Genomic DNA, 25995 nt, shown 5'->3' with positions numbered 1-25995 from the left:
TGTTTACAATTAATCAAAAGCTGTTTTCACTACATAACACAGACAAAAAGACTTAGAAGTGATAAAATCAGAAGCAAATTTTTTTTCAAGATTTCTTATCATTTCTGATGAAATTCAATTACATATAAAGCTTAGACAGAAAACGAAAACACAGTATGCCATAACATTGTTGCAAAATAATACATACATTTTTGGCTTTGAATATAGGTTCCAGTGGCTTCTCCAGATCCCAGAGATTTAGTTCATTTTCCTTCCCACCAGTAGCGATGATATTTGGCGAGATTCGCGACTGACGCATCCGTGCTAGTGTCTCCCCAGCCTTCATTGCATTGATTTCAACAGGATTATCTGCATTCCATATCGTGACCTGCCCAGACTTTAATGCTGTCACTGTAATACTGTAAAATAAGACGAGGAAATCAACAAATACCTAAACCAATCTTAAAGCTATAAACTGGTCTGATTTTGAATGGGTAAAACTATTCCAAATCAATTTAGCAATATAATCAATATTATCTTAGTCTCAGACACAAAGCACTTTTCTACTTAACCTAAAAGTCATGAGTGTCTGTATTTACAATCTGTACACAATCCAAGCACAGAATAAGTCTGAGAATTCATAAACCTTGGGGCCACACTTAATCCAACTCATCATAAATTGTGAATAACTGAGTAACTCAAGTTCTCTATACCTGCCTAGTCTTAAAGTCCACTACAAGCAGATCTATCTGCAAGTCGGACGGACATAACTACTGCTCTTACAATTACTTTATACAAACATATACCAAGGCACTTCCCCCAATTTTTGGGGGGTAGCCGACATCAAACAAATGAAACAAAAAAGGGGACGTCTCCTCTCTACGTTCCTCCCAGCCTGACAAGGGACTCAACCGAGTTTGCTGGTACTGCTAGGGTTAGCTTAATACTAGGTACACAAGGGACCATGGTTTGCCTGGAGTGGTTTGAGGTCAGAGTCAAACCCTACTAGCCCACCCTCTCACATTATCCACCACAGATGAAGCTTCATAATGCTGAATCCCCTACTGCTGCTACCTCTGCGGTCATCCAAGGCACCGGAGGAAGCAGCAGGGCCTACCGGAACTGCGTCACAATCGCTCGCCATTCATTCCTATTTCTAGCACGCTCTCTTGCCTCTCTCACATCTATCCTCCTATCACCCAGAGCTTCCTTCACTACATCCATACATCCAAACCTTGGCCTTCCTCTTGTACTTGAGACAGTGAAAGATAGAAATGGAAGGTTGTTAAAAGGAGAGGAGGCAAGGAAAAGGTGGACGGAGTATTTTGAAAGTTTACTGAATGTTGAGGATAATAGGGAGGCAAATATAATTGCTGTTGCAGGTGTTGAGGTGCCGGTAATGAGAGATGAGAATGAGAGAGAGATTACAAGAGAGGAAGTGAGGAGAGCACTAGACGAAACGAGGGTAGGAAAAGCCTCTGGTATGGATGGTGTGAGAGCTGAGATGTTGAAGGAAGGGGGTGTGACTGTACTTGAATGGTTGGTGAGATTGTTTAATATGTATTTTGTGTTATCAATGGTACCAGTAGATTGGGTTTGTACATGTATTGTACCGCTATATATGGGTAAGGGAGATGTGCATGAGTGTTGTAATTCAAGGGGTATTAGTTTGTTAAGCGTAGTTGGAAAAGTGTATGGTAGAGTAATGATTAATAGGATTAAGGATAAAACAGAGAATGCAATCTTAGAAGTACAGGGTGGTTTTAGAAGAGGTAGGGGTTGTATGAATCAGATTTTTACAGTTAGGCAGATATGCGAGAAATATTTAGCAAAAGGTAAGGAGGTGTATGTTGCGTTTATGGATCTGTAGAAAGCGTATGATAGAGTTGATAGGGAAGCAATGTGGAATGTGATGAGGTTATATGGAGTTGGTGGAAGGTTGTTGCAGCAGTGAAAAGTTTCTACAAAGGTAGTAAAGCATGTGTTATTATAGGAAATGAAGTGAGCGATTGGTTTCCAGTGAGAGTGGGGCTGAGACAGGGATGTGTGATGTCGCCGTGGTTGTTTAATATGTTGATGGAGTGGTGAGAGAGGTGAATGCTCGAGTGCTTGGACGAGGATTGAAACTGGTAGATGAGAATGACCACGAATGGGAGGTAAATCAGTTGTTGTTTGCGGATGATACTGTATTGGTTGCAGACGCGCAAGAGAAGCTTGGCCATTTAGTGACAGAATTTGGAAGGGTGTGTGAGAGAAGGAAGTTGAGAATTAATGTGGGTAAGAGTAAGGTTATGAGATGTACGAGAAGGGAAGGAGGTGCGAGGTTGAATGTCATGTTGAATGGAGGGTTACTTGAGGAGGTGGATCAGTTTAAGTACTTTGGGTCTGTTGTTACAGCAAATGGTGGAGTGGAAGCAGATGTATGTCAGAGAGTGAATGAAGGATGCAAAGTGTTGGGGCAGCTAAGGGAGTAGTAAATAATAGAGGGTTGGGCATGAATGTAAAGAGAGTTCTGTATGAGAAAGTGATTGTATCCAACTGTGATGTATGGATCGGAGTTGTGGGGAATGAAAGTGACGGAGAGAAAGAAATTGAATGTGTTTGAGATGAAGTGTCTAAGGAGTATGGCTGGTGTATCTCGAGTAGATAGGGTTAGGAACGAAGTAGTGAGGGTGAGAATGGGTGTAAGAAATGAGTTAGCAGCTAGAGTGGATATGAATGTGTTGAAGTGGTTTGGCCATGTTGAGAGAATGGAAAATGGCTGTCTGCTAAAGAAGGTGATGAATGCAAGAGTTGATGGGAGAAGTACAAGAGGAAGGCCAAGGATTGGGTGGATGGATGGAGTGAAGTAAGCTCTGGGTGATAGGAGGATAGATGTGAGAGAGGCAAGAGAGCGAGCTAGAAATGGGAATGAATGGCGAACGATTGTGACGCAGTTCCGGTAGGCCCTGCTGCTTCCTCCGGTGCCTTAGATGACTGCAGAGGTAGAAGCAGTAGGGGATTCAGCGTTATGGAGCTTCATCTGTGGTGGATAACGGGGGAGGGTGGGCTGTGGTACCCTAGCAGTACCAGCCGAACTCGGTTAAGTACCTCGTCAGGCTGGGAAGAACGTAGAGAGGAGAGGTCCCGTATTTTGTTTCATCTATTTGAAGTCGACTAACCCCCATAATTGGCGGAAGTGCCTTGGTATATGTATGCATGTATTACTTTCGGCAAAGCTGAAATGCCAAGCCATTAAAATCTAGCAAAGGTTAACTACCCATACCGCTAGTTAGCGGGGAGAGAGAGAGAGAGAGAGAGAGAGAGAGAGAGAGAGAGAGAGAGAGAGAGAGAGAGAGCTTGCTACCACTCCCACTCACGCCCCCGTGATTTAGCTCACTTTGCCTGGAGGTAGGAGTTCAAGGGGGATAGGGCTGGCGGGCAAGTTTGTATAAATAGCTAAAGTTTGTATCGCTAGGAAAAATACAAATTATCTACAAATTTGTCATTTGCTCCATTACTGGAATACAAACTTACACTATTTATTTAGGGGTGACTCATCCATTAGGAAGGGTGGACGTCCCTGCCAATATAGCTTTTGGCTTTTACCCGGGGTCTCCTTATCTGAGTTTGTTAGTACTCAAAATAAGGGGTCCCTGCACCCCGCTAAATCCTTGTTATGCAAGGTCCGCGGTCTACGCAAGCTGTATTGAGATATTTAGGAGTGTGACCGTCCAGATAAATATATTCTGAGTCTTTTTGTAGGAAAAACTGTTGTAACCAAGACTTTCTCAATAGCACCTCGCCATGGTATGGGGATGCAACAGTATTAGCTTAATACTAGGTACACAAGGGACCATGGTTTACCTGGAGTGGTTTGAGGTCAGAGTCAAACCTTTTCATTCACGCAGACTAAAAACCGAGTAATGTTGTCCTCAATCTTCTGCTACTTGTCCATTAAGGAGCTTGAGGTATTATACTAGCTGTTGTGCAGCCATCACAGGACCGATAGAAAACGTATCACGCCTCCTGTGGATCACGTCTTGCAGGTAATTGGATGTGAAAGTAGTTTGCAGTTTCCACACCCCAGCCTGAAGAACCTGCGTCACTGAGAGGTCCCTTTTGAATGCCAGGCACGTAGCTACGCCCGACATCGTGAGTTCTGGGGGGAAAGGGGGAGGGTCTCGATTCAGTGCATGACCTTGCGAATCCATGCACACGAGGACGGGCTGTGGCTGTTCTCTTTAAGTACACCCTCAAACTCATCACTGGGGCAGAGTAAGAGATGATCAGGGTCATCTGTTTCAGAAAGAAGACTCAAAATCCGGAAGGAGTCGAATCGAGTATTCGATACTCCCAGGTTCTGAGTCTTAGTAATAAACGCAGGGACGAAGCTGAACTTAACCTCTCCCCATCCCCTTGAATGGGCGATGCCGTATGAGACCATGAAGTTCACTGACTCGCTTGGCCGAAGCCAAAGCTAGCAGAAACACCGTCTTTCAAGTTAGGCGGCGATCTGTTGCCTGACGTAATGGTTCATAGGGAGGTCTCTTAAGAGACCTGAGAACTTGAACCCTGTTCCATGGGGGAGGTCTCACTTCAGGCTGTGGACAGGTAAGTTCATAACTTCATATGAGTAAGGAAAGTTCTAGCGATGAAGAAATGTCTATTCCCTTCAGTCTAGAGGCTGAGCGATAGCCTCTTACCACCGAGACTGAAAGGGGCAATTCTTCCTGCAAATACATAAGGAACTCTGCTACTGCTGGAATAGTGGCATTGAGAGGAGAGATACCCTTTCCACGACATCAACCACTGAAGATCTTCCACTTTGCCTCGTAGACTGCTGCTGATGATTTTCACGGGACCTCCTGATTGCAACTTGTTGCAAAAATCTTCTCAGAGAGATGCTGGATAGTCTCTGGCGTGAAGTCATAGCGAAGCTACGGCTTTGTGAAATATGTTGGCATGTGGCTGTTTGAGTAGATCTTGTCGTGGAGGGAGTTCTCTTGGAGACTCCGTCGGGAGTTGCAGAAGGTCCAGAAACCATTCCGCGTGATGCCATAGCGGAGCTATGAGGGTCATTGAGAGGTTGACCGATGTTCTGGCTTTGTTGAGTACCCTCCTCATCAGACAGAATGGGAGAAAGGCGCAAACGTCGATGTTGTCCCACTGTTGTTGGAATGCATCTTGCCAGAGAGCCTTGGGGTCTGGGACTGGGGAACAGTACAACGGGAGCCTGAAGTTCAGGGCCGTTGCGAAGAGATCCACTGTCTGAGACTGACTTTGTTGGCTACCAGATGATCCAAAGACCATTCGGTACTCACTATCGGAGATGCTCTGCTCAGGTTGCCGGTGAGCACATTCCTCTTGTCCAGAATGAAGCTTGCCGATAGTGGTATCAAGTGAATCTTTGTCCATCTCACTAACTCTACTGATAGATGGGATAGGGGCAGCGAAAAAGTACCTCCTTGCTTGTTGACGTAAGCCACTACTGTGTAGTTGTTGCTCATCACCACCATTCAGAGGTCCGCCAGGAACTGATGTAACTGTTGAAGGGCCAGAACGACGACCTCCATCTCTAGGAGATTTGTGTGGAGGTACTCTTTTGACTCTGACCAGAGCCCTGAGATCGTGGGGTGCAGCAAGTGGGGCCCCCATCCTTTTCAGGATGGTATTCGCCCACAAGTTCGAAACTTGGTGGGCGAGAAACTCGATCATGCGAGTTCCTGAGAGCAGGAAAGTCTTCATTACTTTCCTGGTACGTTCCTTGGAGATATCCTCAGTCCTTACCTGGATTCCCTAGGTCCCTAACCAGACATTAAGTTACGAGATAGCCTGCATGGCGTACTTCGTGACCTTCTCCAGGTTAAGGATCTCAGTTACTGAGAAAGAGACCTGTCAGTTGGAGAGTCTCTCTAGAGAGACTCATTTGGTGAGCTCTTCCAAGGTAGAACTCCACCATCAAAGGCCAAGATGTGTCCTACCTGATTTACGTTGGTGGTGGGGAACTCGCCACGTAAGGGGAGGCTTCCTCCGCAAGTGGAAAGGCGTAGGTTCTTTCCTCATGCAACTCCCTCGGCAGAGGTGAGGTAGAAGAGTATCTGGAGGAAGATGCAGGGGTAGCGGGCTCTGATGGTCTAACCGGAGTCAGCTTTACCCTCGGGGAAGTGACCTCGTCTGAGAATCCTCTCTTCCTTTACAGGGGAGAAGAAGCAGCAATGGTTCCTTGCAGAAGGTCTGCTGGAGTTGTAGGATGCTCCGAAGAGCGGCCAGACAGAGCAGGATTTAAGGGCTGTACCACTGCCCTGACCATAGCACTGTCAGACAGATCCCCTGAGAGGGGGTTCCTTATGAGGAGTCTCTGCTGTAGGTGGGTCCGCCTCTAGAGGAAGGCAGTTTCAGAATCCTGAACTCTTCTGGAGAGGACCGTTCCCCTTTCCCCTGCGGATGCGCTGAAAGCCATTTGCGAGGAGGGGAACGAAGCGATGATACCTGTCAATAAGATGTTTCTTAGTCTGAAAAACCTGTTGCTGGCACATTGGCGAGCGCTGGTGCATTGGCGAGCGCTGAAACTGTTAGCGCAAGTGCGCCGTAGATGTTAGCTCGCGATAGGCGCTGTGCAGTATGTTGCGCAGTAGGTCGCGGGTGCACAGGAGAGTGTTGGCGCACAGTAAGCCGCTACGCAGTTCCTTTAGAATGCGCAGGAGTGTGTGGGCGCGCAGTAAGACCATGCGCACGAGAGCACTGGCGCACGAGAGCACTAGCGCACAGTTCGGCTCAGCATAGGAGGTTACTGGACAGCAGCTTCAGTAGAATGCAGGTGTGCAGGTGAGCAGGTGAGCGCCGGCAAGCCGGATGTTGCTGAGGAAGTTTTGGCACTGGAGAGTGTAGGTTGGCTGGTGAGCGCTGGCGAGCTGGCATACGTTGCACTCTATAGCGAGGTTAGGCTGGAGAGCGCCGGCGATCGGGAGATCGCTGGTGCATTGGAAGGCGCTGAGGACGGGCCAGCAGGAACAATGGCCACAACTAGGTAAGCGACCACGCCTACAAGCAACTGCGGAGCTGGCGAGGTCCGATCATACGGGCTTCTACATAGCAGGTGCAGGCTGTTTGTCTAACGAACACTGAAGCGTTTTAGAGCGCTGACGAGCCGAAGAGCGTGGGCGCTCTGTAAAGTGTGATGGAGCAGGCTGGCGCTGGCGAGCTGGATAACGTTAGCGCGCAGCTGCACGCTTAGGTAGGGCCTCAGGAGTCTGTAACAAAGACAGGAACAGAGATGGTAGGCTGGCAGGTAGGAAGCACAGGAACAGGGATGTGCCCTTTGGAAGGGCGAACATCCACCGATGGAAATCGCGAACAATCTACAGAAGAGTCCAGGACCAAAGTCTGAAGACTAGCAGCAGCGTCGTCGGGAGAAGGTCCAGGAATGGGTGAAGGTCGAGTGCCAGGAGACTCCTCGGCGGGGGACGGCTGCGATGATGAGGCGCCTTTTCACCGGTGGTGAAGGACGACCTCTAAGGCGAAGCGGAGGGTGAGGTCTGCGAAGGAGACGCCCTACATGGGCCATTGGATAAGCAAGCTGACCATGAGTAACAGAAGAGGAGTCTCTATGAGAGAACTCCCCCGAGGAGCAGAAACACTCGCAGGAGAGACAGACGTAGGACTAAGTTTCTCCCTCAAAGGAAGAACGGGGGAAACTAAGTCGGCAGCAACAGCTGAAGAGTCTGGAGGGGCAGAGGCGTCAGCAGAAGCCACAGAAGACACCTCTGACACCATGACGTCAACGAGCGCAAGAGTATCTATCTTTGAAGTCGACGACGACAGCTGCACACTTGCACTCTCGAGGATGAGCTGCAGCAAGGAGTCCTTGGAGGGCAGACCTGGAGGCCCCAAGGATGACCATACCCGTAAAACGGAAGACATAGACAAGGTCTCACCCGGGGGGGAGAGGTGGGGCCGCTTCGCTAGAGGAAGCAACACCATCTCTCGAGGACCGGAGTTGGCCACAGATAAAAGGGTCTACGCTACTACTTGACGGTCTCTCGGAAGAGGCCAAACGAGTAGGAGCTTCGGAGGAATGTCAAGACACGGAAGAAGAGGCCTTAGGTTTATCCGTCTTCTAAGGAGAAATATCCCGCTTAGACTTCTTCTTCCGTCGTCGCCCAAACCTCTCCCACTAGGAGGCAGACTACTCCCAACACTCACTACACTGGTTGTTACTATCACACCACTGACCTCTGCAGGCGGGACAAAGTGTGTGGCGATTGGTCTCCATGGGCGACATAAAGGTTCTACAGGGCCGTCCATCGAGTCCAGGGCAGGTGCGCATGATCGCAGAAGTCAACACACACACACACTAACACAAAGCATAAAAGAATTAAAGGCAGACCAATAATAACGGCGAACGATGAGGAATGACAACAACTGTACACCATCCGAGCCAAAAGCAAAGTGAGCTAAATCACCGGTGTGAGTGGTAGTGGTAGCAAGCTACCCCATCTACCCCCGCTAACTAGCGGTATGGGTAGTTAACCCTCGCTAAATTTTAATGGCTCGTCATTTCAGCTTCGCCAAAAGTAATACCCCTACAGAAATAGCGTAGGTTTGTATTCAGGTTATGGAACAAATGCTATGGTTCTGGTTCCACTATACTCCTCCCTATAAACTAACAAAAAACAGACTATCCTCAAGCACTTAGAATGAAACTGATTACACTGGAAGACACAATATTAAGAATATAAGACCCATTGTCTGAAATGGAGGAAGTGTACGGATGGAGAGGGGGCTTGAATACTGATCATATGTACAGTATATATGGTCAATTTTTAGGGCACTGTCCTGTTAGTGCATTGTCACTGTCCCTTGCCTCGGCAATTCATGAGTGACCTGTGAATAATCCTTATGGATGACACAATGTTAGGCTAGTAACGGAAGGTGGGTGGAATACCAGTCTCCAAACGACAGATATTGAAGTCAAATCATGACTGAATTAAGGCAGCTCAGACCATAATCGCTCTATGGGGTATAGCGCTGCCGTGTAATGAGTCCCAGTGAAGTTTAAGGACTTACAAAATAATTGACTAGTGATAAAGATTGAAAATTTACAGTATAATGAAATGATAGCAACCCTACTATCCAAATTTTTTTTTTTGGTACAACACTTTTCACACCCAACACATTTCTTTCATAATAGTTGCCAACATGTGACCTCTTCACATATCACTGAGTGCTTTGCATCAGTTCGTGTTCCAAATTTCTATTTCCCATTGTCACTGGTTCCATATCCAAAATAAATTTGTTTACCAATCTTCTTTATTAGAATTTTATCATATTTCACACTCAAATTCAAGTATATTGAAATGTAAATAACTTAATTAACAATAATTCACAAAACAATAATCTAAAATTGAAAAATGATATTTTAATTATAAAATAAATTTTTTAATATACTTACCCGGTGAATATATAGCTGCAACTCTGTTGCTCGACAGACAAATAACTGTACAAAAAACTCGCCAGCGATCGCTATACAGTGATGCCTCAGGATACGAAATTAATCCGTTCAGGATGCGGTTTCGTATCCTGATGTTTTCGTATCCTGAGTCGCGTTTTACATGTAAATAGCCTAATCCGTTCCAAGCCTTATAAAAAGTCACCTTTTCTTTCATAAACACGCTAAACTGTAGTAATAAACATGCATTGCAGCCATTTCTATCATTCAATAATTAACACAACCGTTAAAAACAGCCTAATCCATTCCAGAAACCACTATGAGATTATTCAATAATGTACAGTACGTAGTTATAGCCAAGTTATCCCCCCCAAGCCCAAAGAAAACGGTCCGTTTTCTTTACTACGGTACGATACTGTATAAAAGTTACGGTACTGTATGTACGTAAAGCATTTAGATCAGTGAAGGTGTATTGTTACTGTACCTGTACGTACACCTAAATTAATTATTGATACTGTACCTGTACACTCTGAAAAAAAGGTTACAGTTAATTAGTGTAACAAAAAAGTTGAAACTTACCTTTTGAGTGAGACGATGTCCGATAGCGAAGTCGCGGCAGAGGAGGATGGCATAAGGCAGAAAACGTAACAAGTGACAGACTACGTACAGTAATTTACACACTTAACACATTAACACTTAAACTTTACAAAATAAAAAAAAATGGCAGAAATAATTAACACTTAACATTACGTATGGAAAACTATAAAATGAAAGAAAAAATTACTTTAACACTTAACGGTAACATAAAACTTAAAATTGATTTTTTTTTTTTTTTTTTTTTGCCTTTTTATAACTTTACGTTTTTCTTATTTTCTAAATCTCTTCTACTTCTTCATCACTTTCTTTTTTCTGTTTCTTTTCTTTACTTTCACCTTCTACTTCTTCATCTCTTTCTTTTTTCTGTTTCTTTTCTTTACTTTCACCTTCGTCTTGGCCTACCAATACCGCTGGCCTCTTTAATAAGAAACTATCCATTGAAGCTTGTTTCTGCCTACTTTTCAACACATTTCTAAAATGCGTTAGGCAAACGTCATTGCAGTGTTGAAGCGCACGGTTGGTATAAACTTTTTCTGGATGTTCCTTTTCGACGAAGTCTGCCATTTTATGGAAACATGCAAGAATTTCCTTAATGTCTGCCGTTTTCAAAGGTGCAACATCCTCCTCATCACCGCTAGAGAACTGCTCTTGAACATCACTCACTTGCATCGTCTCCAACTCCTTCAAGTCGTCCGTCGTCAACTCCTCGTGGTGCTCCTCGATAAGTTCATCGATATCTTCCGCGCTAACTTCCAGCCCCATGGACGTACCAAGATGTACGATGTCAGCCACCTCAGACTGCTGAATTGGTTCAGGATCGTCAACGATCTCGGCTTCTCCTCCAGGCTTCCCGAACCCCTCGAAGTCTCGTGCAGAGACAGCATCGGGCCACAGCTTCCTCCAAGATGAGTTTAGGGTACGCCTCGAAACTTCCTGCCAAGCGAGATCGATGAGTTTGAGGCATATCACGATGTTGAAGTGATCTTTCCAAAATTCACGCAGAGTGAGGTTTGTACTCTCTGTGACTTGGAAACATCTCTTGAAGAGATGCTTCGTGTACAATTTTTTAAAATTAGAAATAACTTGCTGGTCCATGGGCTGGAGGAGAGGGGTGGTGTTAGGCGGTAGATAAAGGACCTTTATGAAGGAATACTCGGCCAGAAGATATTCCTCGAGGCCAGGAGGGTGAGCTGGAGCATTGTCCAACACCAGCAGACATTTCATAGGGAGGCGCTTTTCTTCCAAATATTTTCGGACAGTCGGACCGAAGCAGACATTCACCCAATCAATGAACAGTTGCCTCGTTACCCAGGCTTTTGCATTCGCCTTCCACATCACAGGAAGGTTCTCCTTAATAACTTTGTGGGCTTTGAAGGCTTGGGGATTTTCTGAATGGTACACCAGCAGGGGCTTTATCTTGCAGTCCCCACTGGCGTTTGCACAAAAAGCAAGGGTAAGCCTGTCCTTCATAGGCTTATGTCCGGGTAGCCTCTTCTCCTCCGCCGTGATGAATGTCCGACGAGGCATTTTCTTCCAGAAAAGCCCAGTTTCGTCGCAATTGAAAACTTGCTGCGAAGTGTAGCCTTCCTGCAGAGTCAACTCCTCGAACGTTTTAACAAAGGCTTCGGCAGCCTTCGTGTCCGAGCTGGCTGCCTCCCCATGCCGTACCACTGAATGGATGCCAGTCCTTTTCTTGAACTTCTCAAACCACCCACGAGAAGCCTTAAACTCTGGGGGTTCCTGCTGGGATGTTCCTTCTCCTGCTCCTTCTTCGGCCTGAGCACGCACGAGATCACCGAAAATGGCGGAGGCCTTCTGGCAAATTGTAGTCTCAGTGATGGTGTCTCCTGAGATCTCTTTGTCCTTGATCCACACAAGAAGCAGCCTCTCCATCTCGTCATGCACGTGCGTTCTCTTGTTGGAGAAAATAGTGACGCCCTTAGAAGGTGTTGCTGCTTTGATGGCCGCCTTCTGCTTCAGGATGGTGCCTATCGTAGACGGATTCCGGCCATACTCCTTGGCGATCGCACTTAAACGCATGCCAGACTCGTACTTTTTAACGATTTCAAGTTTCGTCTCCATCGAGAGCATCGTCTTCTTCTTCTTTCCTTCGGCAACATTCTTGGGACCCATGGCTTCAGTAATACGTAATATAATACACTACGTAACGTTATATACAGTCTATGTATAGTAAACACTAATACAGTACAGTGCACAGTAACGAAAGTTTATTAACGATAACACGTGGCGTACGAATGTACTGTATATTAACACAAAGTCAAACAAGCGAAAGCACACAACACAATGTCTGTTAACGATACCGCGGTCGGAACGAAAAGAGAGAGAGAGAGATGAACGCCCGTGCGTAGGCAAGCTGGGATAGTTGCCGACCAATAGGAAAGCAGGATCTTATGGCGTCAGCTAGCGTCTGAGTAGGGAGATAACCAATGGGTGAGCGGGAGGCTGTAAGTGAGTCTACCCAAGTTCAAAGTCTGGCGGCGCGCGCTTTTTAAAATTACTCTCGGCGAAGAGTTGGGATCTCGTAAGGTTTTCGTATCCTGAAATTTTATCCGTATCCTGGGGCATAAAAATCTTCGAATCACTTTTCGCATCCTGAATTTTTCGTAAGCAGAAACTTTCGTATCCAGAGGTATCACTGTACAGGTTGCGGGTGTGCCCATCAGCGCCAACTGTCGGCCAGATACCAAACTCCATGTAAACAAAGACTCAATTTTCTTCTCATCCCACTGCGTCTCTATTGGGGAGGAAGGGAGGGTCGTTTAATTTATATATTCACCGGGTAAGTATATTCAAAAATTTATTTTATAATTAAAATATAATTTTTAAATATTTAACTTAGCCGGTGAATATATAGCTGATTCACACCCAGGGTGGTGGGTAGAGACCAGTTAAATATGTTTACATCTTATGAGCTAAGAGTTTTTATTTCATTTTAGAAGTTATCAAAATAACAAAAACAAAATAAATAGGTACCTGGTAAGGAAGTCGACTTAGACGATTACTCTGCTTTATAAGTACGTCTTCCTTACGGAGCCTCGCGATCCTCTTAGGATGCTGACAGACCCCTAGGAGCTGAAGTATCAAGGGCTGCAACCCATACAACAGGACCTCATCAAACCCCTAATCTGGGCGCTCTCAAGAAATGACTTTGACCACCCGCCAAATCAACCAGGATGCGAAAGGCTTCTTAGCCTTCCGGACAACCCATAAAAAACAACATTAAAAACATTTCAAGAGACAGATTAAAAGGATATGGAATTAGGGAATTGTAGTGGTTGAGCCCTCACCCACTACTGCACTCGCTGCTACGAATGGTCCCAGTGTGTAGCAGTTCTCGTAAAGAGACTGGACATCTTTCAAGTAAAATGACGCGAACACTGACTTGCTTCTCCAATAGGTTGCGTCCATTATACTTCGCAGAGATCTATTTTGCTTAAAGGCCACGGAAGTTGCTACAGCTCTAACTTCGTGCGTCTTCACCTTAAGCAAAGTTCGGTCTTCCTCACTCAGATGTGAATGAGCTTCTCGTATTAACAATCTGATAAAGTATGACAAAGCATTCTTTGACATAGGCAAGGATGGTTTCTTAACTGAACACCATAAAGCTTCAGATTGGCCTCGTAAAGGTTTGGTACGCTTTAAATAGAACTTAAGATCTCTAACAGGGCATAAGACTCTTTCTAGTTCATTGCCTACGATCTCCGATAAGCTGGGAATATCGAAAGATTAAGGCCAAGGCCGAGAAGGTAGCTCATTTTTGGCTAGAAAACCAAGTTGCAGCGAACAAGTGGCTTTTTCCGACGAAAATCCTATGTTCTTGCTGAAGGCATGAATCTCACTGACTCTTTTAGCTGAGGCTAAGCATACCAGGAAAAGAGTCTTAAGAGTGAGATCTTTCAGGGAGGCTGATTGTAACGGCTCAAACCTGTCTGACATGAGGAATCTTAGTACCACGTCTAAATTCCATCCAGGGGTAGCCAAACGACGCTCCTTGGTGGTCTCAAAAGACTTAAGGAGGTCTTGCAGATCTTTATTGTTGGAAAGATCTAAGCCTCTATGCCGGAAGACCGATGCCAACATGCTTCTGTAGCCCTTGATAGTGGGAGCTGAAAGGGATCGTCCTTTTCTCAGGTATAAGAGAAAATCAGCTATTTAAGCTACAGAGGTACTGGTCGAGGATACAGAAACTGACTTGCACCAGTCTCGGAAGACTTCCCACTTCGATTGGTAGACTCTAATGGTAGACGCTCTCCTTGCTCTAGCAATCGCACTGGCTGCCTCCTTCGAAAAGCCTCTAGCTCTCGAGAGTCTTTCGATAGTCTGAAGGCAGTCAGACGAAGAGCGTGGAGGCTTTGGTGTACCTTCTTTACGTGTGGCTGACGTAGAAGGTCTACCCTTAGAGGAAGACTTCTGGGAACGTCTACTAGCCATCGAAGTACCTCGGTGAACCATTCTCTCGTGGGCCAGAGGGGAGCAACTAACGTCAACCTTGTCCCTTCGTGAGAGGCGAACTTCTGCAGTACCTTGTTGACAATCTTGAACGGTGGGAATGCGTAGAGATCCAGATGTGACCAATCTAGGAGGAAGGCATCTATATGTATTGCTGCTGGGTCCGGGACTGGGGAGCAATAGATTGGAAGCCTCTTGGTCAGCGAGGTTGCAAAGAGATCTATGGTTGGTTGGCCCCAAGTCTCTTGCATACATCCTTGTGGAGGGTCCATTCTGTTGGAATTACTTGCCCTTTCTGACTGAGACAATCTGCTATGACGTTCAAGTTGCCTTGGATGAACCTCGTTACTAGGGAGATGTCTTGACCTTTTGACCAGATGAGCAGGTCCCTTGCGATCTCGTACAACGTCAGTGAGTGGGTACCTCCTTGTTTGGAGATGTACGCCAAGGCCGTGGTGTTGTCTGAGTTTACTTCCACCACTTTGCCTCGAAGGAGATACTCGAAGCTTTTCAAGGCCAGATGTACTGCCAACAGCTCCTTGCAGTTGATATGCATGCTCCTCTGACTCGAGTTCCACAGACCTGAGCATTCCCGACCGTCTAGTGTCGCGCCCCAGCCCAAGTCCGATGCGTCCGAGAAGAGAACGTGGTTGGGAGTCTGAACAGCCAGGGGAAGACCCTCTCTTAGGTTGATATTGTCCTTCCACCAAGTCAGACAAGACTTTATCTTTTCGGAAATCGGGATCGAGACCGCTTCTAGCGTCTTGTCCTTTTTCCAGTGAAAAGTAAGATGGTATTGAAGAGGACGGAGGTGTAGTCTTCCTAGTGACACAAATTGTTCCAGGGATGACAGCGTCCCTACCAGACTCATCCACCGCCTGACTGAGCAGCGTTCCTTCTTCAGCATCTTCTGGATGAATAGCAGGGCTTGATCTATTCTGGGGGTCGACGGAAAAGCCCGAAAAGCTAGACTGTGAATCTCCATCCCTAAATACAGAATAGTTTGGGATGGGACCAGCTGCGACTTTTCCAAATTGACTAGGAGTCCCAATTCCTTGGTCAGATCTAGAGTCCACTTGAGATCCTTCAGACAGCGACGACTGGAAGAGGCTCTGAGAAGCCAGTCGTCCAAATAAAGGGAGGCTCGGATGTCCGATAAGTGGAGGAATTTGGCCACATTCCTCATCAGCCTCGTAAACACGAGAGGAGCTGTGCTTAGGCCAAAGCACAGGGCCCGAAACTGGTAGACCACATTTTCAAAGACGAATCTCAGAAAAGGTTGGGAGTCTGAGTGAATGGGGACGTGGAAGTAGGCGTCCCTTAGGTCTAGCGAGACCATCCAGTCTTCCCTTCTGACCGCTGCTAAGACTGACTTTGTGGTCTCCATGGAGAACTTCGTCTTTGTGACAAAGACATTCAGAGCACTGACGTCTAGCACCGGTCTCCACCCTCCTGTCTTCTTTGAAACTAGGAAGAGACGGTTGTAAAATCCCGGTGATCGAAGGTCCGAGACTTTGACCACCGCTCCCTTCTCTAGCAAAAGAGACACTTCCAGTTTCAGGGCTTGTCTCTTTTCTTCCTCTCTGTACCTGGGAGAGAGATCGATGGGAGACGTTGCTAGAGGGGGTTTGCGTACAAAAGGGATTTTGTACCCCTCTCTGAGTAACTTTACAGATTGTGAATCTACGCCTCTCCTCTCCCAGGCTTGCCAGAAGTTCTTGAGTCTGGCTCCCACTGCTGTCTGAAGTTGCGGGCAGTCAGACTCTGCCCTTGGAGGACTTGGGTCCTTTCCTCTTCCCTCGTTTCCCTTCGGCACGAGCACCTCCTCTGCTGGAGGCTCTGCCACGAAAGGGCGGAATAAAGCGAGACGCTGGAGTGTCTATCCTCGGTCTAGCGGATAATGAAGGCAAAGGGGGAGCTTTGCGAGCTGAGGACGCAACAAGATCGTGGGTGTCCTTCTGAACTAACGAAGCGGCAATTTCCTTTACCAAGACTTCAGGAAACAGGCACTTGGAAAGGGGAGCAAAGAGAAGTTCAGATCTCTCGCATGGTGTAACTCCAGCAGACAGGAACGAACAGAGAGACTCTCGCTTTTTCAGGACTCCGGACGTGAATGAGGCAGCTAGCTCATTGGACCCATCACGGACGGCCTTGTCCATGCAGGACATAATGAGCAAAGAAATATCCTTATCTGTCGAAGAGATTTTCCTGCTCAGGGCTCCTAAGCACCAGTCTAAAAAGTTAAAGACTTCGAAAGCCCTAAAGATCCCTTTAAGAAGGTGGTCCAGGTCCGATGGTGACCAACAAATCTTCGAGCGTCTCATGGCAAGGCGGCGGGGAGAGTCTACAAGACTTGAGAAGTCGCCCTGGGCAGAGGCAGGAACTCCCAAGCCGAGAACTTCTCCCGTGGCATACCAGACGCTCGATCTAGAAGAGAGTTTAGATGGGGGAAAGGCAAATGCTGTCTTCCCTAAACTCTTCTTGGACTCTAACCAGTCTCCTAACAGCCGCAAAGCTCTCTTGGATGAGCGTGAGAGGACGAGTTTAGTAAAGGCAGGTGCGGTAGAAGGCATGCCTAATACAAACTCTGACGGCGGAGAACGAGGAGCCACAGAAATAAAATGGTCAGGAAACAACTCTTTGAATACAGCCATGACTTTTCTAAAGTCCAATGATGGTTGAGTTGCCTTGGGCTCGTCCAGTTCTGACTGTTGATCGTCTTGTTGTTCAGCAACATCATCAGATAGTTCCTCATCCGAAAACTGATGAGGAAACGGCAACGGAGTGGGCAACGTCTGGTTCGCTGAGTCCGGTCGCACTGGTGCATGCGTGACGGAGCCGGACGCAACGGCATGGAACTGCTGCACAGTCTGTGAACTGTCAACAACCATGGGAGCGCGAGGACGCACAGCGTCCACCCGAGACTGTCTAGACCGTCTGGGTTGTGCAGTCGAAACCACACCGGGTTGCGGAGGTTGACGCACCGCGTCAAAACAAGTCACCTCTGATGGTTGTTGAACGTCCTGAACGTCAACAACCACCTCCGAGCGTCGCTTAACGTCAACGTGCGGCTGGCAACCCACACTGGGTCGCATCGGTGGAGGAACCACCTCAACTGGTAGACGCGAGAAGGTTACCTCAGCGTCAACAGGACGCACAACCGATCGCTTGGAAGGTTGTTGGCCAGAAGGTTCAGCAGCAACCTTCTCCGCATGAAAGTCCTGCATCAAGGACGTAAGCTTGGACTGCATGTCTTGCAGCAAAGCCCATTTAGGGTCTACGGGAGCAGGTGTGGCAACAGACGGGGTTAGCGACTGAAGCGGTACCGCTTTGCCTCTCTTAGGCGGTGAGCAGTCATCAGATGACGGCAACGAGTCCGAACTGACCCAGTGGCTACAACCGGGACGTTGGACTTGTCCTGAAGGGACCGACTTACGCTTTAAAGGTCGTGAGACCTTGGTCCAAAGTTTCTTACGAGAAACACCTTCAGACGACGAGGTAAAAACGGGCTCTCTCGTCTTACGTAGGTAGGGGCGATCTTGGGGAGATACGCCTGATACCATGGAGGGAACGTCTGTTCGCTGATCAAGGCCTCTCGAACCCATGCGTCGTATGACATTGCTTCTCCCCTGGGCTTGGGAGCTTGCAAGAGGTCCCGGACTAGGAGGACGACAGGCACGAACAGACGAACCCTCAAGCGCAACACTGTTCACAACACTTTCACTAGGCACTTTATCACTTCCCGCGGCACTTTGGCACTTTAGCTCCTTAACATCCGCCATGAGTTGATTGCGGTCACTTGCAAGGGACTCAACTCTCTCCCCCAGGGCATGGATAGCACGCATCATGTCAGCCATCGATGGTTCCTGAGTGCTAGGAGGGGGGTTAGGAACAACCACTACAGGGGAAGGAATAGGTTGTGGGGCATGAGGAGAGGAAAAATCTATCGACCTAGAAGAACTTCTCCTAATTCTATCTCTCTCTAGCCTGCGTGTGTACTTTTCAAATTTGATAAAATCGAATTCCGAAAGGCCCACGCATTCCTCACACCGATCTTCCAATTGACAGGTTTTACCCCGACAATTGGAACAAACAGTGTGAGGGTCGAGAGAAGCCTTCGGAAGACGCCTAGAACAGTCCCTAGCATTGCATTTTCTAAACTTGGGAACTTGTGAAAGGTCAGCCATTTTGAATTGGTCAAGGGAAAATTCCAAAAAACGATCTAAGTCATCAACAATGAATCCGATACAAAAAAGAGTTCAAGGATTTATTTGAAGAAAAACCCTGCACAGCGAAAGCTCAAAACCAGAATATAGTACTTCACCAAAGATGATGGGAAAAACTCCAGGTTTCAACAGCGAGTAAAGTACGTCTTGTCGACAGAGAGAAAATTGAGTCTTTGTTTACATGGAGTTTGGTATCTGGCCGACAGTTGGCGCTGATGGGCACACCCGCAACCTGTATAGCGATCGCTGGCGAGTTTTTTGTACAGTTTTTTGTCTGTCGAGCAACAGAGTTGCAGCTATATATTCACCGGCTAAGTTAAATATTTAAAAAAAAGGCTTTGGGTATCAATTTCTTATAAGAATTGCCATGTAACACCATAAAATTTATGATATTGGACTGCAAATGTAAGATAGTTATCAGTCTCAGGTGATTATGTTACTTTAAACTGCAGGTTTAACTTGAAATAACAGAAAGTAACTTCAAAATAAATGTACAATTAGTGCTAGGACAACGGCTAGTATAACAATGTTATATATTTAACACCTTCCACTTTCAGTACATATTGCACAGCAATTCACACATGAACTATTTTCTTTTAATTTAATGCTCATTAAAACCTGTAAAAATAATTACTTACCCATTCCATCGAGCTAATGAGACAATGGGCCCTTCACCAATAGTAATCTGACGGGATGAGACGAATGCTTTATCCTCCGTGTCAAATACTTGGACAATCTTATTTCTTAAACCAATCAAGACCTGTATAAAAAAGCACAAGAAAAATTGTATGTTAATAAAATTCAGAATACAGTATTAAAATGCTGACATAAAATCTAAATTTTTCAATGTGCTTCGACTTCATATTAATGGATATATATACAGACCTCTATATGTTCTATATAACATTTCATTCTAAATTAAAGCTTGGCTGAAAGCCAGAAATTTCTACAATACACTAATTCAAGTTTATAAAACCAGGTTAATAACCACAAAACAATACAGTATACAATTTTAACTTTTTTTTACAGTAATGAAACAAATATTTTCTAAAAAACTTTTAAACACCTAAACAATGTGGGGGAAAAAATATGGAGTGAAGGCAAATTTACTCAGCTAACTGCGATCCAAATGAAAGGTAAAACCATCGAGATGATGTAACAAACCTCAGTCTGATTATGGTTACCCCAAGCCATTGCGGTAACTTCATGTTGACGGTCAAGCGATTTGAGATTGTTGACATTTTTGTGGATGACAGCATCTTGATTCAAATTAATTCCTGGAATAAAGCAGTCAGATATTAAACTATGAGAAAACCAGAAAAATGCTGAAAATAGAAATAAGTTCTAGAGGATAACCCATTAAGATATTGTAACAGAGTTGCTCTATCGCAAACACATAACTTGATTAAGTTCCAAAATTAACAGCAATGCTGCATTAAGCAGTTCAACTGTTTCATACATCTGAAATTACCTTAATAATCTTGAACAAGAAGCTACTACCGGGACAACCTTCCTAATAAACTATCAAGTTGTAATAATTTGCCAAAATTCATGGATAAACCATGCTTTTCTCATTACATTCATACACTCATTCAAAATTCTAAGTGATTCTTTATTGAAAATTTACTTCCGAGAAAATCATCTGGTCTATTTTCATTCAATTGCATAAAAAATTGGCCTACTGAGAGTAAGATTTTCGGTGATAAATCAATCCTGATGGAATGTTTTAATAATTTTATTATACCAGTTTTGAGTATTGTTCTCCAGGCTGACCTTCAGCTGGATACATTCTTATCAATGTGAACAAAAACTTTGGGTCTACTAAATTCCTTATCCTTGATCTGGTTATTCTTAGTACATGTTGCATAAGATTTTTCATAATTCTGATCATCCTTTGCATTCAGATAATCCAAGACAGCATTAACCTGTACGTAGTACTAGGTACTGTATGCACTTAATTCTAAGTGTCACAGCTAAATCGGTGGACTTGTGGAAATTCAAACTTGTTGCAAATGGTTTTCTGTTGAACAGGTTGATGTTTCATCTAATTATTTATAAATTACTGATCTATTTCAACTTTATTACTTATATTAATATAATTCTAAGTTTTTCTTTAATTATTTCTCAATTATATTTACTTTATTTGTTACTGTATTTCATTTTAGCACTGAGCTGACTAGTAATAATAATAATACTAAATATTGAACTCTTGACATCATTTCCGGTCTAATTATTTACTATGAAACAAAATGAATCGGTCAATCTTTTCCTCATCCAAACATTCCAGTGACCTGGTAATAATTCTCGAATTATATGGTATGGCTATTAGAGCTTCCAGTTTTGGCAAATCTTCTGAGGTCAGTAATTATTCACACAAAAACAGCGGTGACTCAGTGAAAGTAGCGAGTTGTACAGTAATCAAGATAGACTAGGTTTTGATGTTTCTATTTTATAAAATGTCTTTTTCCCCAAACCATAAATCTGTAAAATTGCAAAACAGCTGTGCAAGAATATAACCATAGGCCTATTTCAGTAGGGATACGTTGCATCCTAAGCTAAACTAAGCTTATATTGTGCACCATAAATCATACAATGCTTTTTTGTAAGATGTATGCAGCTATTTTGCAGTTTTACCCTAAAAACCCAGTTTTCTACGATACTGTTAGTCTTAATTCAAGTTCTATCTATACTCATTTCTGATGAAATAAAGGTCATAAAGCTTCGGAACACACAAAAATATAAGAAAATCCTATATTTGGTAAAAGTTTACCAGTCAGATACTTTGATGTAATCTGAGTAAGCCACAGCATCTTGGGGTAGTGCAAGTGTATGGGGGAATGCTGAGGGCTGATGCCCTTCCAACAATGAGTAGGGATATAGTACTAAGTTTGGTTGACGGAAAAGGGTATGTTTTGATTTTAAATAGTCTTGGTGCATGGGTAAAGTTTTACCATATCCTTTTCTTTGCGCTACAGTAATATTATTATTATTACTTGCTAAGCTACAACCCTAGTTGGAAAAGCAGGATGCTATAAGCCCAGGGGCCCCAACAGGGAAAATAGCCCAGAGAGGAAAGGAAACAAGGAAAATAAAATATTTTAAGAAGAGTAACAACATTAAAATAAATATTTTCTATATAGACTATGAAAACTTTAACACAAGAAGAAGAAAAATAAGAAAGAATAGTGTGCCCGGATGTACCCTGAAGCAAGAGAACTCTATCTCAAGACACTGGAAGACCAAGGTACAGAGGTTATGGCATTACCCAAGACTAGAAGAAAATTGTTTGATTTTGGAGTTTCCTTCTCCTAGAGGAGCTGCTTACCATAGCTAATGAGTCTCTTCTACCCTTACCAAGAGGAAAGGAGCCACTGAAAAATTACAGAGCAGTAGTTAACCCCTTGGGTAAAGAATTGTTTGGTAATCTGAATGTTGTCACGTGTATGAGGAGAGAGGAGAATCTGTACAGAATAGGCCACACTATTCGGTGTATGTTTAGGCAAAGGGAAAGTGAACCGTAGCCAGAGAGAAGGATCCAATGAAGTACTGTCAAAGGACCCCATAACTCTCTAGTGGTAGTATCTCAACGGGTGGCTTCTATTTGTTGTGCAAGCCATCCTAGTCAAGCAGCTCTCCTTTTAACACAAATTATTGCAAATAATTATCTAAAAAAAATTGTGTATGAAAAGATAGTTATAAAGTTATAATTTCAGGAATTAATATCTTAGTCATATACAGTAAGAAAAAAAAAATACAGTAGCTGTTAGCAGCCATTACCCAGTATGGAAAGCCAAGGGCAAAAATAGGTTATGTGCTATTTATTTGGTGTTTTTTCAGCCAACTCAAAAGCACAGAATCTAAACCCCAGAAACACAGGCTAACAATTCATACAACACCAGAAACCCTTTACTGGAACCATACAACGCCTCAGTTAAGACTTTCTGAAAGTTCCTCTCCTGAGTTGACACCAAAACCTCATGAACAGACTAAACACGGCTAAAAACTCCTACATTCTGGCATCTTTCCCGAGCGGTTTGACTCTGTCATTTACGTGTACATGACCACACAGGAACCCAACAGCAACATCCTTATTGAACGGGAGGGAGAAACCCCACATATTTAACCTGGCCTACCTAGGATGTCGTATCCTTCTTCGTTGAATACCAATATACATAACTGCTGCACGGAAAAATAGGGGTGTATGTACAATAGCGGCCACCTGTATGTATTATTATGTCTAACCTAGAATACGGCAGTGTAACGGGGGTCACAGGGGGGTCTTAGCCCTCCATTAGGGAAGTAGGTAAGGATACGGCTTGTAGGTTAAGTTAGGGTTAAGTTAGGTTAGGTTAGTTCATGTCCATTTTTAATCAATGCGTGAGGAACTGGCCGCTGATATACAAAGGCTCCGATAAATATTTGCCAGCCGTGGGACTCGAGCCCTTCCCTAAGACTATTACCTATAGTGGCCTGGGTATGATTGGAGAGCCGTTTGACTACTGTAAACCATGAAACTATTGTAAACATTTGCTAAGAAAAGTGGGGCCTGGCCTACCCGTAAGCGGCCATCAAGCAGCCTACCAAAAAAGGTTTGCTTAAGGTACGGTAGGCATGGTAGGTTAGCATGGTCTACTTTAAGATAAGAACAAAATATTCTTGTTATAGATTTACCTTTGAGTATTCCAGTCTCAGCTCCTACGAAAACATTAAAATCTTCCAAGGTTTTAACTTCCTGTTTAGAAACATCAGCCATCGTCGGTCATAATAAAATTACTATTTTCTTAAGAAGCCACAACTCACATGTTACCCAAATCTCAACATTACCAGTAGTAGTATCGAAGCAATTCTTGCCGCTGCGAGTTACATGCATCACCCTTACAACGGCTCATTCTAGACGATGTAGTTTAGTTCCCTCCCTTTCTCTTCTAATTCTAAAATACTCCAAGGGTTCTGCAAGTTTGGCAGTAACTCAATGAACTTCAGGTAACGTTGAACTATAGGAAGATATTTAACGTGTACTACTTGGTACATATTTTATGAAACAATGGTCAACTTCTGGTTTCAAGGTGTGAAGTTAATATTTTTATATATGATCGAAAACATTGGATTAAAATCCCAAGATTTCCTTTTGATAAACAAAACCATTGTGGAAATCTTTGCGTTTGAATCTATTAATCTGGTTATTATCACTAACCATTTTTACTATTACAAGCAAAGTTAAAACGATTGTTGGAACAGCAGGATGCTATAAGCCCAAGGGCTCCAACAGGGAAGTAAACAGTTGCATGTTTACTTACTTTACTTTGACGGCTGCCTTTCCAGTCCCATACAGTAGGGGAACCCCTCTCTACAGGACCTCTACTGTCGTTTTACCTTGTTCGTTCAGAGTATTTAACGTATTGTCCATTTACTGTTAAATCGTCACAGTTATAAATTTGAGTAACTTTTATGTGAAAGGTGTGTAAGGGGGGTGTCATTCCAGTGATCTTTGTCTTGTCCAAGTGATTTAACCATGTTTCAGATAATGCTAACATGTCCAAATATTTCTCGTTTATCAATCCTCGAATTTAAATAGTCTTATTACATTGTCACAGTTTATGACATCCTTAGTAACCATGATCAGTATTTTCTGCAGGTCTTTTCAATTCCAAGTCATAAGCTTTGCATTCTCTAGAGTTTACTACTAAAATGTTGAATAGACAAATGAATTGCATTTTACAAGAGTAAAAACAAATGAACCTGGGACCTAATAATGCAAGCATGCATTATTTATATCATTACTAGTTTTAGTTCATTATGCATGTTGCATAAGATTTTTCATAACTCTGACCATCCTTTACATTCAGATCTCCCTGGACAATTCTATCCTGTTCGTAATACTAGGCAGGCAGTTAATTCTAATAGCCAGGCCTTCTCCATCACGAGGCTCAATACTACGCAGTACTCTAGAAGTTTTATTCCAGCTGTTACCAAGTTGTGGAATGATCTTCCTAATCGGGTGGTTGAATCAGTAGAACTTCAAAAGTTCAAAGTTGGAGCAAATGCTTTTTTGTTGACCAGGCGGACATGAGTCTTTTTATAGTTTATTTATGACATATTTGTTTTTGATGTTGTTAATAGTTTATATATGACATGTCTGTTTTGACGTTGTTACTTATTTTAGAATGATTTATTGTTAATTTGTTCTCTTCATTTATTTATTTCCTTATTTCCTTTCCTCACTGGGCTATTTTTCCCTGTTGGAGCCCCTGGGCTTATAGCATCTTGCTTTTCCAACTAGGGTTGTAGCTTGGATAATAATAATAATAATAATAATAATAATAATAATAATAATAATAATAATAATATACCCCTAGTTGGAAAATCATGATGCTACATGTCATAGAGCTCTAATAGGGAAATAGCCCATTAAGGAAAGGAAATTATTCATTTATTTATATGAGACGTGATGAATAAAGAATGTAAAATATCTTATGATCAGTAAAAACGTTAAAATAGATCTATCATATATAAATTATGAAGACAGACTAATGTCAACTTCTTCAACATAAGAGATTATGTTGATTCCCCAAGACTTGAATTAAATATGACCAGAAATGTTGCTTACTTTGAGGATTGCTTTTCTAGTCCTATACTGCAGGGGAACCCTACTTTCTACAGGACCCTCACAGTCATTTTATCATGCGCATTCCAAGGTATTCAGCATTTTACACCGCATATTGCTCGTTTATTGTCGAATCCTCACTATCGAAGCATTTACAGAACAAGAAAGTCTTCATTTTCCTCTTGAAAGCCTTAATATTTTCAGTCCTTCGGATGTCTAGTGGTAGCTTATTGTATAGTTTCGGGGCCGCATATTTAAATGCTCTAGACTGCCTTCAGTAGACACATATCTAGGTTCCAATAATTTGAAAACATCTGTAACTATTCTCGTGTCAACACGATTTGTTGCCTGCACAATACGTAACAGTTCTCTTATATATTTTGGACGTCCGATTCTGATAACTTGATTGCTTATTGTGCATATTTCAAACTCAATTTTTGCCTTAATAGACAGCCAGTGTAAATCAATTAGTGTAGTAGTGATCCTTGCTCAGGGTGGGACACCTTTCATCAGTCTTGCTCCTTTATTTATTATGCTTTGTAATTTCCTAAGTTGCACTTTTGGTAGATTATGGTAGATGAAGTTACAGTAGTCATTCCTGGTAATAACACCGTTTATCACAAATATCTTTATAGAATGTTCATCCAGGTACTTCTTTAAAAAAGCGATGTTTCTAAGATGATATCCAG

The 25995-nt window shown here is 43.7% G+C and overlaps 1 protein-coding gene across 1 annotated transcript in view; it reads right to left on the bottom strand.

Annotated features, from left to right (window-relative positions):
* The window catches only part of l(2)k09848 (lethal (2) k09848), a 53884-nt gene extending 30344 nt beyond the window's left edge, over positions 1-23540 (bottom strand). The window contains exons 1-4 of the mRNA XM_068393462.1: positions 23374-23540; positions 19867-19979; positions 19341-19462; positions 188-398 (exon numbers count right to left, since the gene is read on the bottom strand). Coding sequence (XP_068249563.1) covers positions 188-398; positions 19341-19462; positions 19867-19979; positions 23374-23455 — 528 coding nt within the window. The 5' untranslated portion in view covers positions 23456-23540. The remainder of the gene's footprint in view (positions 1-187; positions 399-19340; positions 19463-19866; positions 19980-23373) is intronic.
* Between the last annotated feature and the right edge of the window lie 2455 nt (positions 23541-25995).

Source organism: Palaemon carinicauda, chromosome 19 (assembly GCF_036898095.1).
Source record: "Palaemon carinicauda isolate YSFRI2023 chromosome 19, ASM3689809v2, whole genome shotgun sequence".
Taxonomy (NCBI): Eukaryota; Metazoa; Arthropoda; class Malacostraca; order Decapoda; family Palaemonidae; genus Palaemon; species Palaemon carinicauda.
The sequence above is the reverse complement of the archived record's forward strand: the minus strand, read 5'-3'. Positions and strand labels throughout refer to the sequence as shown.